Below are 15,396 nucleotides of genomic sequence, written 5' to 3'. Positions count from 1 at the left end.
GGATTCCTCGGGGGAGGGCGGTAATGGGGGGAGGATGGGGAGGGGAACAGCCATATAGAAGGGGAGGGGCAGGGGTTAGGGGAATGTTGGCCTGGAAATGAGAATGGGAATAACCTTTGAAATGTAAATGAGAAATACCCAATTTAATTTAGATGGAAGAAAAAGAAGAAAAGGGAAAAAAAGATTCTCAAGGTAGATCTGCAACAGCGCCATTGCGATCCTAGGGAACATCACCGTCCGTTAGATTTGCAGAAAGCTGTTTCATCTACGTGGAAGGGACCAGATGTTCTTCTCTCCTCCGCAAGGGGGCATGCATGTGTCTTTCCACAGGATGCCGAGTCACCAGTCTGGATTCCGGACCGCCTCATCAGATCATACAATCCCAGGGCAGAAAAGCAGAAAGTCTCCCCTCAACAACCGACAGCGAAAGATGAGAGCGGAGCGTGCCTCATTCCTGATGACGCCAGACAGCTCTGAGCAGCGCCTCACTTCTGCTTTCACCAGGCTTCAGCTGCATGGTCGCTCATCTACCACGCTGTTGCCAACTTGGGATCAGCTTCAAGAATTGGTCTCTGCTGCAAGAGATAGCGTGCTTCCTCTCCGACTCCCAGTTACTCCCTCCAATCTTCTCCTGCTATGCTTTCACTTCTCTTCACCCAGGTAATTATTTATCTCTATGCTGCTGCCCAAGACTCCTACTGGGCTTATTTACCTGATCCTCCCTTGTTTCATGTGGCCCCTTGGGAATTTGGCCTTGTCAAGGTGAGGAGAAAGTAGTTCTTATTTCAAAGAACGAACTTTGACTTGCTACAACTATTCTGGAATCGCTGACTCCCTTCCCACATGCTTTACTGTTAAAAATGACATTAAAGGGTGTTTCTCTTTAGAGGAGAGAGAGTTAATTTCAGAGTCTCCAACTCCTCGAAAATATGCTTGTAGTGACGATTCCACCAGTCAGCGAGACATTCAGTTTCTAAAATTATTTTTACCTTTTAAAGGAGGCTTTCATTATTCTCCTCCATCTTCTTCAGGTCCTTTGCCTTCCCTTTTGTTTGCTTGTCAGAATGGCGAGGAGCTGATCTCTGATTGGGAGAATATTGCTATTAATGGCTACCCTCAATGGTGGTCTTGCGGTTTTCTCTCCAAAGCTGCGTACTTTACTCCCTTTAGCCCTACAGCTCAAACTTTTAAACTTTTGGATTGGTCTGTTAGTAGTCCAGAACATGATTATCTATGCAATTGAAACAGTATAGGTTTACCAAAGGAGATGCTTCCTTACCGACCTCCCCTGCTAATGCCTGGTTTGCCCCTGGATGGGCTTCCCCTACCTTTCCCCCAATTTTTAATTCCCACTTGCTTCCTGTTCAGCCTGATCTATAGCGTCTTTTGGCTGCTCCTCATAAAGTAACCCTTATTAGACCTCGTTCTGAGGTTAAGAGAGTTTCTGCTTCCGTTTTAGCCTGTGTGGCTGCTCCTTTCTCCTTTCTTTCCTCTGAAGAGCATGGCGATTTTTCCCTTGTCAGGATGGTCATGGTGTTTATCATGTTACTTGCATAAATTGTCAATTATCTAATTGTCTTACTGTTACAAGGAAAAATGTTTTTGTCATAGTACGACAACCTCCTTATGTACTTTTGCCTGTCTATGTTAATGGGACATGGTTTTTCGATCCTGGCATAGAGGCCATTCATCATGCCTCCTCTGTACTTCGTAGAGGTAGGCGTTTTGTGGTTGCCTTAATTCTGGGTCTTACTGCTCTGATTGGTGTAATGACTCCTTTTGCCTTATCTACTACTTCTTTGGTTAGAGAGGTCCACACTGCTCATCTAAGTTATCTAAGAATGTTAGTATTGCTTTATTGATTCAAGGAAAGATACATGGAGGGTTTGAAGACAGGGCGAATGCTCTAGAAGAGGCAGTTCTTTATATGGGACAAGAAATTCAAAATATTAAGGTTAGATTATTAGTACAGTCATTCTTTGTTTAGAAGGAGTGTGTTACTCCCCTGCCTTATAATGAGCCAGTCCCGCATGCCCACAGCTTATACACTGTCTGCTGGAGTGCGGCTTTGCTCTGCCCTGCCCTGCCGTGGTTTGCATTGCCCTGTGGGCTCTCACTTCTTTGGCCAAAGACTTTTGAGATCTGGGCTCACCAAGCCCTGCACTAGGCAACACCTAGAAGCCAGAGCCAAATGAACAGATGCCAGGCTTGGCCCTGGGGACTGGTGTCTCCCCCTCCCCTGAAGTGTTTTCCCCAGTTCACCACTCCAGGTTTACTTTGCAGGGACCCCAGTAGGTGGCAGGCTTGGCTGATCCTCACCTGTGAGCCTGGGATAGTGGTGGGATGTAGGGTTGCTGGAAGACTTTCAGGGAGATGCAGGCCTTTCATAAACTCCTCAACCATCCTGTGCCCTCCCTAGTTCGCTCGCCCCATGGAAGTTGGGAAGCCACTTTTCCCTGTCCTGTGTGACTTTCCCTGCATAGTGAGCTCTCCTGCAGGAGATACTTTCACATCCTTCTTTAAAAGCACCTGTTCCTCAGATCTAGATCAGCTGTGAAAACAGGCTTCTTCAAGTCAGGGTGAGAGCTACCCCTCCCAGCTCAGAGCTGCAACACCATAGGAGCCTCCAGCCCCAGTGCTGGATGGGTCCCATGGAGGAGTTAGAGCAAAGTGCCCCTTCTGCGAAGTGACTCAGAACAGAAGGCTCAGAAGTGACAGTCAACCCCCAAGTGCTTCTTCCAGGAGAAAGCAACCAGCTCTCCCTTTTAAACAGTTGTTGCCTCACATATGACCCAGCTGTATGACTGGAGAAGATTTCCTGGAGTTTAGTTGCCCAGAGTGTAAGCATTTCATGATTCTAAGACAGCCTCAAATTAAAACCGAAGACTCTTATTTTAAAACTTTTAAAAAATGAATCAAGTATAAAATACCAATATGAAATAATCATAATCAGAATTGAGCTAATTCCTGTGAAGTCATTTAGTTTTTCATTTTCTGCTTCTATTTTCAAGGCATCTAGAGTAGCACTATCTGAGATCCTAAGGCCTTCTATTATGGTGCTACCCATTCATTCCTGTCTCCTTGAGGACTTCTCAGGTGACTTAAGAAAACCTGATTTCTTTTCAGATTGTCCCCAGCTGGTGTGATCTCTCTGTCGATGGCCCTTGCCAAAAGCTGCAAAGGCAATGCATTGTTTTACAACACAAAATTCCAGACATTAATTTACCAATAAGGTCTCAGGATTCAGATGCTGTATTTAAGTGAAGCTCCCAACTGTCCTTCCTAATTCACTGTTCCCCCAGAAGAAGAGCACTGTAGCTCTCTCTGCACACTTTCTTAAAAATCCTACAACTGAAAGACTTTCCATTGCCCTACTTATCTTCATTTCCTATCAAGTTGTGCCTTGATCTGCTCTAGACCTAAGTGCCCTTTAGCTTTGCAGTAAAGGTGTGAGGTAGGTGAGCTGAACAGTAATAAAGTCCATGTTCACAGTAAACAAAGAGCTCTTGCATTAAATGTCTGTGCCCTGGCGATGCTATACCACACAATAGTTTTTCATTAAATAATACATTCAGGGAGATCACAGTGTGATCGAATATTTTGTAACATAACTTAATAATGTTCTCTCTATTACATAAGTCAAGTACTATCCTGTGTATTCTGGCCTTTTTCTGTCATGTCTGTGTGCATCACCATGGGAATCCCAAGGAACATCAATCCTTTTGAAACTGTTGTATAGGGCCAACCGGGGACCAAAACCACCCAGGAGACTACTGATACTTGACACACATAAAGTCACCTCCCTATTTTCATATAGTTTATGGCAAGAGGTCACCACTGCTGACCATGTCTCATTATCGAACGTGCTTCTAAATGGAAGAGTTGGGGTAAAGGAGGTCACCCCACAAAAGACAAAACACCCATCTCAGATAAACATGTATGGTTTATTGAATCCAAACATACATGAATTTCAGGACACAATTAAAAGTCCTAACCTAAGGATAAGAGATATAGAAGAGAATTGACATTTCCAGTTCATAGGTCCAGTAAACATCTTCAACAAATCATAGCAGAAAACTTCCATAAGGTAAAGAAATAAAAGCCCATAAGGGTACAACAAGCCTAGAGAATGCAAAATTAATTTAACCAGAAAAATTTCCTCCATTCACATAATAATTAAAACACTAAATGCACAGATAAAAGAAAGAATATTAAATGGGTAAAGTATAAATATCCAGCAACAAATGAATTCAGACCTATCTGAATTACACCAGACTTCTCGACAGAGACTCCAAAAGCCAGAAAAAATTGGGCAGATGTAATGCAGACCAAGGCTACTATAACCAGCATAATTCGCAATCACCATAAATGGAGAAACCAAGATATTTCACAACAAAACCAAATTTAAACAATATTTTTCTTTAAGAGAGCACAACAGAGGATAATAGGAGGAAAACTTCAAGACAGTGAGCTAAACTGTACCCAAGAAAAACCAAGAAACTAATCATCTCTCAATAATTTCAAAAAAGAGAAGCACACAAACATAATTTCACCAATAACTAGAAAAAGAAGAGAAAGCAGCAATCATTGGTCTTTAATATCTAAACAGACCTTCTGTCACCAATCCCCCAGCTCCTAGGGACCAAACTGCCAGCCAAAGGATATACAAGGATGGGTCTATGGTTCTAGGTCACTGTGTAGAAGAGGACTGACTTAACTGGTATCCATGTGGTGGGAGGCCATTGACTACCCTGAGGCCTGTTGCCCCACCAAAAGGAGGTCCTAGAGGTGTGAGGTGGGAATGGATATGTGTGGGTGGGGGATACTGTCATATAGGCAAAGCTGAGCAGAAATGGGATGTAAGATTTGATGAGGGGAGTCTGGAAACTGGGACAACATTGGAAATATAAATAAATAAAATAACCAATTAATAAAATATAGCCACAAATAAAATAAAAAGCAAAAAGGTAAAAGAATAATTACATCAAAATAAAACAAAAGAAATCCCTGTAGTGGATTGGCCTAATTCTTCTTGTGTTTAATGCTAATTTGTGGAACTCAAGACTGGCAAATCCCCAAAAGCTGACCCTGCTCCCAGTTAACTGTGATTTTAAAGAAGCCAACAGCCAACAGCTGCACAGCAGAGAGATGGGGGAGGGGAGCTTTGAGGGCTTTGCTAGAGAGGATCATGAGGAGGGAAGAAGGAAGAAGAAGCTGCCAGAGAATAAAGGAAGAACGTGTGTGATGGAGAGGAGAGAGGAAGAGGACAGCAGCCATGGTTAAGGGAGAGGAGCGCCTGGTCCTGAGGGCTGTCCAAGGGGAACAAAGAGCAGCCAAGATGCTACACAGTCAGTAAGAGTTGAGCGTTATTGTTTGGAAAGTAAATCTGATACCATGGAGGGCAGGCAGCTGCCCAGCTACTGTGCTGACTAATGCACACTAAAAATAAATTTAACACAATATGTATAACCGGTAAGACAGCTCTGTAGAGGATCCTAAAAGGAATACTTTAGTTTGAAGGGAAGGATAAAATACTATAGAAAACAGGAAATAATTTAATAAAACTACAACAGTCAATCAAAAGAAGCCAATAAAAACCACAAAAATTAACAAAATGACAAAATTTAATACATAGGTTTAAATAATATTTGCATGTCACTAAACTCAATTCCCCAGTAAACAGACATACATTTAGCCAGAAACAGGATCACCATCATGAGAGATGTAGAGGATATACTAGGGAAACAGACCTAAGACACAGGTCCCTATAGCAATTCTGTGCAGTTTCTCTATCAATAAAAATCAGCAAGTTCTAGAGTTAAATGTCTGTGTTAGTGCTGACCTACACCGCCAGACATATATTTTCTTTTAAGTAAATAACAAATCTTGGGGCTTACAATGTAATCAAATATCCTGAAACGTGAGTTTGCAGTGTTCCCTACACTTTTTAAATCAAGTACTTTGACTACCATTTTGGTTGTGTCCAATCCTGACTGAGTGCATCATCAAGGGAATCGCAAGGGAAATCAGAAATGGGTTCTTGAAGCTGTTGCACAGGGCCAGTATAGACCTAAGTACGTACCACAGAGGAAACCTTGATTCTTATCACAAGGGATCATTCACCATCCCTCTTGTCACATAACTTATGGCAAGATGTCACCTCTCCTGACCTTAGCTTCTTCTCCTAAATGCTGCTGAAGGGAAGATTTGGTGTCAAGAGGTCTGGACTCAAACCACAGGAACACTGAATTCATTTAAATAGGTGTAGTTCATTGAATGCACACACCAATACAGTTCAACCAGAGCAATAGCTCACAACTGTGTACTGGACATTGCTAGGCCCAGCTCATTGCAAGATCCACATGGGCTCACGCACAACGGCTGTAAATGTTGATGTCTATGGGCCCTGACTCAGGACATTTTACACATAATTGTTCCTATTTTCCTTGAATCTGATGGGTCCTATGGGAAGCTTATAGTTGGGGAACTTGTTAAGATTAACAAACCTCATAATATACAGAACATAACAGGGTATGTGACCAGCACCACACAGTTCAGTGTCAGATTTTTTTGTTTTGTGTTAGCTTGTTTTCAGCATCCATGATGTGGAGGCGTATTACAGCACAATAGGAAAGAGCTGGCTGCTGTGTAACAAATTTGCCGCTGTTAAGGTAGGTGTGGGGGCAAGACCTCAGCAGGGAAGGAGATGATGTGTTTGATAACTGAAAGGAGCTGCCTCAGCTGTGTTTCTCTGCCTGCTCAGTGCCCATTCAACATCACTTGGTCCCTGAAGAGGAACTCAAGGTCTGCCCCCCTGCTGCCTGTGAGCCAGGAGTAGGCACAGAAAGGCATGGCCACAGCGCTGGTTTCCAATTCCTCAGTAATGCTGGATTTCCACTAACGTACGTGGATACACAAATACAGTGTGGTAAGTTACAATACATACTAATCATTTCTTACATAGGGCAGCAGTTGATTGACTACAACTAATTCTATTTAAAAGAGAAAGAAACCTGGCTCTTGTGGAAATATACAAAGAAATATCTACGATGCTGGGGAATGAATTCTGCCATGGACTGAACTCAGAATGGGGGGGGGGTTGGAAGAAAGATGCATGGTTAAATAGCCCACCAGGTTCACATTGTGTCAGCTTGATTTAATCTAAGGACAAAAAGTGGAGTATCTCTGATGGCTTTCTTTTTAACCCTTGAAAGGTTCCCTGGGGACTGGCCTCAGTACTTCATACTTCTTGCTGGGGCAACAATGCTCAAGGAAGCTTGAGATTGTCATAGGCACAGTATTATGCTAGATATACAGAGTAGATAATACTAAGATGTTCAGATGGTGGTATCCATTTGTATGCACTCTTAATGTGGACCTAAGGAAAGAGAGATCAAGGTCCTTACAATAGAAAGATCAGTTCCATTGTGTTCTACCATTCCAAACTGAACGACTGGTAGGGAGAGAATGGTAGATAATTGAGAATTCATAGATGATGCTTTGAATGAAGAGTGGGTTTCTGCGCTGGTTTTAGACAGGGTCTCAAGTATCGCATGTTGCCCTCTCCCTGGTTGGCCAGGTTCTCTTTGAGCTCAGATAAACTTCCTTCCACTTTCCAATACATAGGCTTACAAGAGTAGCCTCCAAGGACTGTGAGGACAGCATTAGCCTGTGACAGTTGAGGTGTGCAACCCACAACTATAGTTTTAGCCACGATTTTCCATGTCTACCAGCTATTTCAGATTGTTGCTGTTATATGCCTGACAATCAAGGACGCAGAAAAATAACCTGATAGAGAACAAGGGCATGGTGATCACATCCTTGCCTCTTCTGTATGTTCGGGATGAGGTTTGTTAAAATTCCAATATTGCAAAAAGCTTTATATAGGGCCCATCACATTAAGGGTCTCTGTTCACTGTTCTATCTAAAATGGCCCAATCAGAACTGACCACCAGATAACACTTCCTGCAATCTTCATATGAGAGAGAAGCTTGAGCTTTTTGTTTTGATTTTTTCTTTTCTCTTTCTTTCTTATTTTTTGCTATATAAGTTGAGAGAAAGAGAGTTGGGGCCATGAATTTGCTCCCAAAATTTGAACTACGGATGTGATCAATCAGTGTTTAGTGTGTGCATTCTATAAAGTATGCATTCTTTACTATGATAGATGCTTCTGTGTTTGGTGGGGTGGCCATTTCCCAGTGTACAGGTACTGGGACCTTGCTCTATCCACTTAATGATGTTTATAGCCTCATTTTAGTTGTTTATGTGCACCCCCTATGTCTCTTGACTATTTTATTTTTCTGATAGAAGCTCATGGTACATCTTACTCAGGCCTGTGAGCAGTGCTCCTTTGGTGACCTTGGTGCAGAGAGGAGAACCCCACAAGCAGCATGAGGTTCCGTTCACTGGTGGCTCCAATCTTGCACTTTCCTCTGCCAACTGGTCTCCACACTTTTCCTAGCACCATAAAGACTTCAACTCTTTCTCCTAGGAATTTATTGGCAATTGTCAATTGCTAAGCACATGACTTCATGAGTGTTCCCCTAATACACACCCATGTTATAACCTACCATGGCGACTATTTCTTGATGTGATATAAACCACCTGTACATAATGAGACAAGAGAACTTTTGACTGCATATTCAAACTGGTGTGAAATCTCAGGAAGTTTAATGGCTAACATTGGTGGATGAGGACAATTTGAGTTATGATGAGACATTTTGGGGCAAGATATGGAAGGAAACATTCATTTAGATGCATAGGAATTACTAAGGTTGTTTTATAATCAAGCCTTGAGGAAAATTTGGCATTAGAAGGAGGAGATTCCCAGTGGCTCTGCCCTGGGAAAGCCTCCTGGAAAGGGCCCCTCAGCTTATGCTCAGTACAGGGAGATTATTATCAGGAAACAAAATCTGCTCCCCATGACATCAGCTGTCTTTTCTTGGACATTCTATTATCTCCTAGAGAGTTCTTGGCATCCTCTGTGATGTCACCAGTGTTGTAGTGACGGCCAGTGCCCTAGTTTCTCTCATACTGAGTCTGGCGGTTACAACCTAAGACATGTTTTCCCATCTTAGGAAGCGTTTTGGGAGGGGGATCGTCGATTCTGGAGAGACTAGAGTGAAGGAGTCTGGCCTTTCGTCTCAAAGTAATGGTGGACAAAGACAAGACTTCTGGGGAATGTCAAGTAAGCCATGGGCAGTATATTTTGAGCTTCCTGTCAGGGGGGTGGAGGCTCAACCTTACCTTTCTAGCAATGGGCCACAACAACTGGAGCATCTGAAAAGGAATTGAATTTCCATGAATATTACAATTCTTAAAGTCAAGGATTTCAGACCTTTAGTTTCCCCATCCCCACTGGGAGGATATGGTAATGCCAATGCTATTATACTGTGAACTTCTGGCCTTTACTTTTCAGTTCATTTGTTATGTTACATTGATATAATAACACCATCAGGAGTCATGGAGGGTCCACCTTTTCTGAGTTTAGACAGGGCAGCAATGTATTTCACTATCATTGCTTCTTTAAATACAGTGGGTATCTGACAGTAGTAACAGGGAGAGATTGTGCTCCAGGCAATAACCTTATGTTCTTACACCTCCTCTGATTTCTTCTAACTGGCAGGGTCATCGTTAGCTTTATATATTTGAGGTTGTGTGTTACATTTTTCTAAAATACCAAAACTATTTGGAACGGGTAGACCAAGATTCAGCCTGTAACCTACTCTCATTCCTGGAGCGTTTGGTGTATCAAATAGGGGCCCTGATATGTCTGTTGACCATGTCCTCCCTGGAAATGCTTTTTAAATCCGAAGTTGTTCACGTAGAGTATCAGGGTAGGACATCTGAGAGTCTCCAATCATTCAAGTTTTGTGGATGGTGATGTTATCATCTGAGTTCTGAAACCACAGGGGTGAGGGTCCTGAAACCAAGTTGTACCCTGTTCAGCTGATAATAATCCTGGAGAAGCCATCTCCGTGGTACATGTAAGCACGTGATGTCCGGCATAGGGCATACCTGGCTGCTTACATCTCTTGGTCTCTATAGAGTAGTGGGAGAACTGAGATCCACTGAGGAGGCCTCTTAAGCATAGACCAATCGCCTAGCAGTGACACCTGGTTCCAGGCTTGTTCTCCTGTTTATGCCTAACTGTGGTCTATGTACACTCTATGCATTCTCCCCATGCAGGTTCACTTGTGTTCTTCTACCTACAGACGCTGGGAGAGAAACATCATCCCCTGGCACTGACCTAAGGGAGAAGCAGGCCAAGAAGGAAAAGGAGAGGCTGATTGAAGAGCTGCATCTCATTACCGAAAAGAGAAATGACCTGAGAGATCGCCTGAGGTTCCTGACAGAGAGATCCATGAAGAACAGGTATGAATCGCTCCAAATGCTCTTGTTTCATTCCTGGGTCTGCAAGGTCACCTTCATCTTCTCCTATTAAGGTTTTGGGTTCAAGAAAGCTGTGCCTCCCTATCCACCCTGTGCTAAACCTCACCTCCCATAAAGAGGAGATTCAGAACCTGACCCTGAGGAGCGAGATGGAAAATGGACTCATCTGCTTCCATTTATTGAAAAGCAGAACTTGTGGTTTGAATGAAGAATTCAGGGATAAAGTCAGGGAGAGTGAGTGTCTAGTGTGCATTTGCAAAGCCCTTGAGCTGGTGGCTTTGCAAGATTGTAATTGCAGTGAGTTTATGGTGAGTCTCTGTACTTGCTAGGCAGGGGACTGAGTGCTGGAAGATCCAGGCAGCAGCCTGAGGGGCCTGGTCCCACACTGTTCATCTCAATGCTTGACGAGAAAGTCTCAGGCTCAGGCCTGTTTGTTCTTGTCTGTGTGTCTTGCCCTCTGAGACAGCAATGGTGCATGCATTTCTCCTGGTTCTCACACTGCTCTCTGTTTCCATATTTCTCTTTCTCTTTCTATGACTGTTTACATTTCTCTTTTTTGTGGGGATGTCTCAGTCTGTGAGTCTGTGTGTGCATATATCCAAATGCGTATGGACAACTTTTATATGTTTATATTTCCCTCCACACTGGAATCTAGGGGTCTATGTCTTGGCCTGAGTATTTACCTCTAACTCTTTCATGGTGATGTAAATGCTTTGTTCTGGGAGCCCCACTGTCAACAGCACAGTTCTTTGCCTATGTGGACACGTTTGTCTGTATATTTGTATTATTTGTGCAGATTATAATTTTGTGGTGATATATGTTCTATTATCAAAACAGGAAAAAAGAAATCACAGGTTTTGGGTGTGTTGGGGTCGGGGAGCATGGAGAGGTGTGGCCTAGGCTCTTGATAGCTTAACTGGCTTGACTGCAGATTTCCTCTTGATTGAACAAAGGGAGCCAGGGAGCCCTCCATCTGGATGCCGAGATTCTGGTGTCCTGGACGCAGAAAAACACGTTTCTGAAGCTGAAGAAGATCCCAATATGTAGAATTCAGAAGGTGTCCATCCAGGACTGGGGTAGTACAGGACCCACCCTGAGTTCATATATTCCTAAATGCTGATGTTCATAGTATTCTATCATTTGGGGCCAGGCCCTACTTCAGGCCAAATCCATATTATGAAGACCTGGAGAGAATGGAGGAGGCGGTCATGTCAATTCTGCACAACTTAGAGATGGAGAACACTGTGATCCATGAGAACAACCAGAAGCTGAAGAAGGAGATTACCTTCTCTAGGTAAGTCCTGGTCAGAAAGCCTATCACCTGTGGAATGGCCATTTCTGATTTATTTCTTCTGGATTGGACGCTCTTCAACTCTGATTCTATCTCTTGTGCTGTTCACACATCAGTGTGCCAGGGTAATTAGGACTCAGTTTTCAGTTCCATAAAAGACTGTTCCTCATCCCAGGATTGTCTAGGCATCTTCAGAAGGCTCTAGATAGAACAGCACTGATTGAAGTCAGCAGAAGGTTATTAGGCTGACCTGGACCTATGGTGTCATACCAGGTTTTACAAAATTCAGTGTGTAGACCACATGGTTAGAATGACCTTCTCTTGGTTCTACTGACCTCCTTTGAGGGTGTTGGCCCACTACTAATTGATGTTGCCCCCATGCATTGGGCTTTCACGGATAGTTGTAGATCCATGTTCTTTCTCAGAGATGTGGACACTAATTGGTGCTCAGGCCAAACAAACAATTTATTCTTCCCCAAATTAACTCTTTGTGATTTGTGCAGCAGCCTTATATGTATCAAGATGCATTTTATTAGGTCTTCATGGGTATCTGGGACCTGGTAGAGTTAGTGGGACTTGGGAGTGGGAATGGGAGAAAGGGGCAGCATGATCTTACTATGCAGACTGTATTTCCAGAAACCTGCTCAGCCAGCTCCTGATGGAGAACACATGCAGGAAGAAGTTGGTCCCACTGAAGCAGGGAGCAAGGAGGGACATCTTGAGTGTGCACTGAACCAGAAATATTTGGTTGACTTCAACAAGAAAGATAAAGACCAGCAACGTCCAGACCCAGCATCATCAGATAGGGACGAGCAGCTGTGTTAGCTTAACAATATCTGATAAAATTTGCCAATTTGATACATCTTTGCTCTCTCCTACCACCTTTCTAATTTACACTCACAACCAGCCAACCACCTCATGTAATGGAATTGTTCATTGCTCTGCCTATGCACAAGTATTCTGGGAAGTTAAACACTTTTCAGAAACTGAATTATTTTGCAAGTATATATTGCTGATCTTTTTGAAGCTGCAGTCTAGAAATGGTGACAGATGAATAACATACCTCATTATTGCATATCCATGTGATAGATTAGATCCTATGTAGAGTTTTGAACAAGTTCTTGGTTCTTTGACAAATGACACTCTGTGGTCATGTGACTTCTTGTGTAGGAAGCACCTTTCCGGGATAAGAACAAGTGCAAATGTCAAATTAGTACTTGTCATTGGCTTTATCCTTTTTGACATATGGACGTCTCCTTTCTTCCTGCAACCCGATGAGGTCTCTTGCCGTTGCCCTGTTCTTGGTTTGCACTGGTATAAGTCTGGGTCCCAGATTGGCAGCCCACATTACTGTGAGTCTTGCTGGAGATTTTGCCCTGCCCACAGAGTTAGCAACAATGATATCACTTAAAATGTCCATGTCGATTGTCCAATAGAACTGAGGTGTTAGAAGGCAGCATTCTGACAGCTGGCTTGCATTTCCCCAGCAAATCAGTATCTGAAAAACTTCCTTCCTCTCCTAGGTCTCAGAAAGTGCAAGACAGCTGGAATTGGACACACACCCGTAAGAGAGCTTCCTGAACAATAAGTTGCTTTCTCAGGAGTCCCTGATGACCAACATCCTGAATGGTAACAACAGTTTTTGGAAGAGTATTCATCCTCTGAATTAATTTGTCATTTCTTAGAGACCCTAAATTTATATATCACTAAGCCAGCCTGACTGATTGAGTTCTTACTCACTTTCTTCTTCAGAAAACACCACTTGAGAGACACCTTGGGGGACCGCCTTTCATTATGTGTGCTAGAGGAGACACAGCAATACATCTGTGCTTCTACATGTTCGTTAAGAATCTGCTTTTAGAAATATTTTTGTTATGATTTTAATTGAAGTTTTCTTTTTGTTGTTTCATATTTGTATGTTCTTGTTACTATTTTTATTTTCAAATATTTTTAAATATTTTTATTCATTTTAATCCTGTTTTGTTATAAAAATGTATTCGTTATGAATAAAAATTGAATTCTATCTCTTGACTCTTAAGACCATCATTCTTATTAAAGGGTTCTGTCCCCTCCTGTGGACCTAGAACTGACAGCTACAGATGGATCTCTGCATGTTCCATGGAGCCTGGCCTAATAAGTGAATTCAGTCACCAAGGGGTACCCAGTGTGACAGTGTCTTTTGTGTGGATAATGTGGCTGTTTCTCTGACACACACTTTATGATGTAATCACTGACACTTTACCCAATTGTTAGGGTCCATGTGGTTCTTCTGAGAGAGCAGCAGATGCTCTACCCTGTGAGTCATCCCCACAGCTCCTGCAGGTGGCTTTTGTTATTCCACATGAGGTGCTGTATTAGGTGGACAGGATCACCTACAATTAAATAGAGAGATCTCAGGAGATGTGTGTTCACAGGGAACTTACTGAGCCGTGGGTGCTCAGTGTGTTAGGTTGTCAGGCATCCCTACAGGGCTCTGGTGTTCCCACTGCTCATTGTGGGTCAGGATCATCCTCCAGCATCACTTAGTTTCCATAGTAGAGCAGATCTTTTACCTATTATCAATGATGACCACATGTATTATGCACATCTGATAAAATACAGAACAGAAACTAGCTTCCTCTAGGCCAGCTTGACATAATCAGTTTTTTGATTGTTAACAAGAAAATTATTTTTATCTGAGCCATTTAGGGAGGAACCTCAAGAACATCCATAGTGAATGTAGCCTGCAGCTGTGAACACAGGTTTCTTTTGGAGAGCAGGCCTGTGCAAGCCCAACCGAGGTGGGACAGTTCAAGCTACCCTTTTTCCATGGCCAATCCGGTATCATATTGAGATGTATTTTTTCCAGGTGACTGATTTCCAATTTATGGAATTGATCTAACTTACTGAGAGTGGAGGTGAGTCAGAGAGTTAAAGTACAGAAGGAATAATCCAGTATGTCCACAAAAGCTTGCTGTCACCCCAGGGCTTTTAAAAGCTCAGCAGCTAGAGAAGCAATGTAGTATTTGGTTATTCTCATGCTTGGGTCTAGTCATTCATTATAAGCTGAACATAACACAAAAAGAGTCATCTGTGTCACAATAGAAGCTAGTTGTAACTAGATTCACCCCCACACTATCACATCACTACCGGATTTGAAGTTCTCAGTTACTATCTAAGACCCTGGAAGAGGCCTGGGTCTTGCTACACAAACTCATGATTTATGTCTTCATGACACTGTGTGCTTTGTTCTGTTAATGCTGCCATTGGCATACAACACCTTGGATACTTTGTGCTGACATCTGTGACCTGAGACAATAGTTCATGTCATGCCTAACCTGCATAAACTGTCCTTAGAGTACAGTGTGGTATGAGGGGCCTTCTTTTCCTATGAGATAGCAAAACATTACCACTCTTCAGTCAAGTCTGTCAGCCATTGTCCAGTGCCTGTCTTGAGATGTCCAACTTTTCAGCTGAGAGTCTTCATCCAGGCTGCTCTGTAACTTTGTAGAAGATTAATAGGTTCCAGCCCTAGGATTTAATTCAGTGTGACTGTACATGCCGAACATGCTCAAAGCCCTGTGATCCACCCTAGCCCTCTGTGCTTTAGAGAAAGAAAATAAAGAACCACATTGCACTTGAAGTTTCTCCTCCAACAAAAGGAGAGCCTGCATAGGGCCTTTAAGTAACTCTAAGCCCCAGCTTCCCCACAACTCCCTCCATCAATTCCATTA

The 15,396-nt window shown here is 42.9% G+C and overlaps 1 protein-coding gene across 4 annotated transcripts; it reads left to right on the top strand.

Annotated features, from left to right (window-relative positions):
• The first annotated feature begins 374 nt into the window (after window positions 1–374).
• LOC134483609 (disks large homolog 5-like) lies at window positions 375–13,706 on the top strand. Of its 4 annotated transcripts, none has more exons than XM_087596555.1 (7): window positions 375–660; window positions 6,764–6,928; window positions 9,078–9,187; window positions 10,215–10,374; window positions 11,543–11,686; window positions 13,207–13,312; window positions 13,436–13,706. In XM_087596555.1, exons 3-6 carry the CDS (start codon window positions 9,181–9,183, stop codon window positions 13,262–13,264), a joined length of 369 nt encoding a protein of 122 aa, XP_087452681.1. In that variant the 5' UTR covers window positions 375–660; window positions 6,764–6,928; window positions 9,078–9,180; the 3' UTR covers window positions 13,265–13,312; window positions 13,436–13,706. The 4 variants fall into 4 exon arrangements, 3 of the variants coding, with proteins under 3 accessions (XP_087452681.1, XP_087452680.1, XP_087452679.1); XM_087596554.1 differs by adding an exon at window positions 6,585–6,671 and having other exon boundaries at window positions 13,207–13,706; XM_087596553.1 differs by lacking the exon at window positions 9,078–9,187.
• Window positions 13,707–15,396: the final 1,690 nt, after the last annotated feature.

The sequence above is a fragment of the Rattus norvegicus genome, chromosome 19, assembly GCF_021556685.1.
Source record: "Rattus norvegicus strain SHRSP/BbbUtx chromosome 19, alternate assembly SHRSP_T2T, whole genome shotgun sequence".
Taxonomy (NCBI): Eukaryota; Metazoa; Chordata; class Mammalia; order Rodentia; family Muridae; genus Rattus; species Rattus norvegicus.
This window is presented reverse-complemented; position numbering and strand designations above follow the sequence as displayed.

Bases quoted from the DNA above. Each gene is read 5' to 3' on its own strand.
- LOC134483609 (XM_087596553.1), top strand. From the start codon at position 516: ATGGTCGCTCATCTACCACGCTGTTGCCAACTTGGGATCAGCTTCAAG. The intron at 661-6,763 runs GTAATTATTTAT...CTGCCTGCTCAG, and splicing joins TTTCACTTCTCTTCACCCAG to TGCCCATTCAACATCACTTG. The intron at 11,687-13,206 runs GTAAGTCCTGGT...TTCCTCTCCTAG, and splicing joins AAGGAGATTACCTTCTCTAG to GTCTCAGAAAGTGCAAGACA.